Below are 3,579 nucleotides of genomic sequence, written 5' to 3'. Positions count from 1 at the left end.
TATATATATATAGATTTTAAAAGAAACACTATTTTTTTATTAAAGGTAAATGAACTATGTATGGAACTTCTTGCGAGTTATCCAGCAGTAGAATTTGTTAGAGTCACTCTCAGTGCATTAAGTACTCTTGCTTCTGCGACATTGTTAGATGTGCCACAACAAGTTGCATTATTATTGCGTTATTTGCAAGATGATCCAAGATTGTCTATTAAACGTCATGCCTTGCATCTTTTGCATAGTTTGGCAAGAAGAGGGGCACATCTCTGGCCACAGGGTGCCCTTAATAATTTAATTGGTATATGATTTGTGTGTGATATAATTTATCTATTATTTGATATTTGTACAAGTGATATAATCAATATCTAATAATTTAGAGAGTACCACGACACTTTTGCAAGATGGTGCAGGAAATACAGATCTTCTCATCCGTACTTTAGATGTAATCGAGGTCAGTTAAATTGATATAACATAATTTCAGCCTCATAAATTTCTTACAATACATTTACACATGTTTATCAAAATGCAGGTGCTTAGCCAAAATGCTGTAACGTGCGATGCAAATATGGAAGAAAATAGTTCCTTACTGCAATTATGTTTAAATGCATGTTACTCGCCTGACCCGTTTGTCGCAGTAAAAGCTATTACTATACTTTCTAGAGTTGCCTGTTATTGGTATGTACAAAATTTTTCTCTTAGAATATGTAAGATAAATAATTAATATGGATTCTTTTGTTAACAGTTATCAAGAAGGATTGCCCGCTTATGGTATACAAGATGTGATTTCCTGTCTCGAATCTCTGATTGTATTATTAGTTTTAGACGATAAACATTTGCATCAGTTGAAGGCATGCCTACGTTCAATAGTAAAACTGTGTCAATCGCAACCCAGTCATTGTGTTTTGTTTGTCGATGCTATTGGTTCTACTCTAATCAATGCTAGTGCAGAAAACAGTCAGAATGAGAAGCAGACGGTCGCATTATGCGAAGCCTTGGGTGCTATAGGTAGTTTAGGAGAGAATACATTGCTTCCACTTTTACCCGATATTTTGATCAAGCTTAAACAGACATCTCATGTACATACCAAGGTAAGCTTATAAGTATATGTATATGTAAGAATTGTTTTCTTTATGTAGAAGAATTTAATTTCTTAACAAATAGATATTTTCATGAGATACTATTTTGATTTGAAAAGGTAATGCTTTGTACATTATTATTCCAAACGGTGGCTGGAGGATACGAATGGAATTCAGAATGTTTAGAAGCGGTAAACAACGTCGTGAGAAACGTGGATGGTTGGGCAAAATATCGTATTGCGCGGAGCGCAGCAAGATACGGCCATCATACAATTGCTACTGAAATATTTAAAGGTCTCAAAGAAACTGTAGCATCGGAGCAGCTACATTTTTGGCTGTCAGGTTTAGAATTAGTTACAAAAGCAGAATGCTGTCTCATGTATGTATTTTCCGTTTTATCTGCTGTCAAGACCATACATTATTTTATTTGTTCTTCTCTATTTTTCTTCTTCTAACATAACAATATATGTGTAAAGGAATAAAACGGAAGGCGAAGATAATACGAATAAAGCTGAGATTGTGGAAAAACTGAATGGCGCGATAGCGCGTTATGCAAGCGCTTGTGCGTCTCTCAAAGCCGCTAGCACTCCATTACGCAGTTTACAATTTCCAAGCGAATATTCAAAATTACGTTGTGAATTCTTACAATCTATTGCACAATTGTTACATTCGTGCATGTAAGTAAAAATACAAGCAAATGTAAAGAAAAAGAAACTGCAGAAATCAAAATTTTAATTTTTAGATCTTTATGTACCGCACCACCACCTGCTATAGCTGTCACAGTTGTCATTGCAACGAAAGATGATCTCCAGAGATACGGACGTGTTACGCATCAGGTATAATTTATATAATTATAATTGTAAAGTGATTTCAATTATAATATTTACCTATTGCTATATATATCTGTGGTTATATGTATACACTTATACAGAGTATTCCATTTTAATGTCCCACCCAATCCCACCAAATAAAATAACTTTTATTTTTGATCTTAGAAAAAAATGTTTCAGGCAAAAGTTGTATGGTTAAGATGATGTCTTTGTATGATTTTGAATACTTGTTTGAAGATCACATGAAGGTTATCTTTAATTTCTTAAATGGTATCTTCTACTTTTTATTGCATATTCTTATTGATCATCTCGAGAGCTTTCCAAAATACTACAATTAAGTTCATTTTCGTTAAGTATTTTTCGAGTTATGAGGCTTACAAATTATAGCACGGCATTAATATGATCCTGAACAACATTCAAGAGGTTTTAGCCATCAGTCGGAGATCTTGAATAATGCTAATTTTTACGTGACCTTCAAGCAAGATTAAACTAATGACACTTATGTCCCCCTCAAAGCCATATGACTTTTGCCCGAAATATTTTTTTCTATAATTAAAAATAAAAAAGTTATTTGGGATGGGACATTAAAATGGGATACCCTGTATACTGATATACTACAGTGTGTATATTATAAATTTTACAGTTAAGAAAATCAGCGCAAGATTTAAAAAATTGTGCGGAAAATTATCAAAAGTTATATCAATCAGCCTTTGATGCTGATCCGGAATCATTGGCGAATATTCGGGCGTATCCTTTTACCAGAAAAATTTTTATTCAATTATCGTATTTATTAAGAATGTTCTTTTGACTATTTACCTTAATTCATCTCTTGCAGATTACAAGAAATATGTCGATTATTAGCAAACAGTCTAGAACGAGTTTGCGGCGGGCCTAGTATTTCTATGTACCAGCAACAGAATGATTCTGTGAATTTTCATTTTGGTGAGTCTGTAGAGATGCGACAGTTGGCTCGCTGTTGCGCCGAGTTGCGTCGTTTAGCACCATCCTGTATAGGTGGCGAAAGCAAGAATGGAGCAATTAGTCATTTGAGAGTTAGTTGCTTGATGTCGCAAGTGACACTTCTTGCCGGTGGAACGATGAGATTGCCGATTCCGCGGTATTTCTTTCAAACTCTACAGACTACTAGTATTAAGCTGTCTGTATCACCTCAACCACGTGTTCTCGGTGAGCCCGTATCTGTGCCACAAGGCAGCCAATTAGCGCTCAAAGTCGAAGGAGTATTGAGACACGGTCGACGGGCTTCCCTTTTCCGTTCCGTCGCTGCGGTGTGCATTTCTATCTCGACGACGCCGCCTTCGAAAATAAATTCTGATCAAAAGGTAGATAAAGTATCTAAAATTACGATCGCATTAATTATCAAAAATTAAATAGTCTATATTACGCATGTTTATTAAAATGAATATTAAAGATTTATTCGTAAATTATTAATTATTAACAAAGATTAATATGTTAATTATTATATTAGGTGTACAACTTCGCTTCCGCCGTTTTCCTATAGATGGCTTTAGCGGTAAGTGGTAGTCGAAATAAATAGATCATAGACGTCATACAATAAACTTGGGCATCTGTCAACATAACCCCATAGAAACATTAGTTTTGTGTCTGCATCATAAAGTTATTCTCGATTGAAAATGTCAGTTTACGAGCCAAATTCT

The 3,579-nt window shown here is 34.7% G+C and overlaps 1 protein-coding gene across 1 annotated transcript in view; it reads left to right on the top strand.

Moving 5' to 3' along the window:
- The window catches only part of LOC108693342 (integrator complex subunit 7), a 5,618-nt gene that overhangs the window by 973 nt on the left and 1,066 nt on the right, over positions 1-3,579 (top strand). Inside the window, exons 4-12 of the mRNA XM_018202239.1 lie at positions 44-295; positions 375-448; positions 527-672; positions 740-1,085; positions 1,193-1,452; positions 1,550-1,750; positions 1,816-1,909; positions 2,547-2,650; positions 2,739-3,243. Coding sequence (XP_018057728.1) covers positions 44-295; positions 375-448; positions 527-672; positions 740-1,085; positions 1,193-1,452; positions 1,550-1,750; positions 1,816-1,909; positions 2,547-2,650; positions 2,739-3,243 — 1,982 coding nt within the window. The remainder of the gene's footprint in view (positions 1-43; positions 296-374; positions 449-526; positions 673-739; positions 1,086-1,192; positions 1,453-1,549; positions 1,751-1,815; positions 1,910-2,546; positions 2,651-2,738; positions 3,244-3,579) is intronic.

This window comes from Atta colombica, unplaced genomic scaffold, assembly GCF_001594045.1.
Source record: "Atta colombica isolate Treedump-2 unplaced genomic scaffold, Acol1.0 scaffold109, whole genome shotgun sequence".
In the NCBI taxonomy this organism is placed as follows: Eukaryota; Metazoa; Arthropoda; class Insecta; order Hymenoptera; family Formicidae; genus Atta; species Atta colombica.
This window is presented reverse-complemented; position numbering and strand designations above follow the sequence as displayed.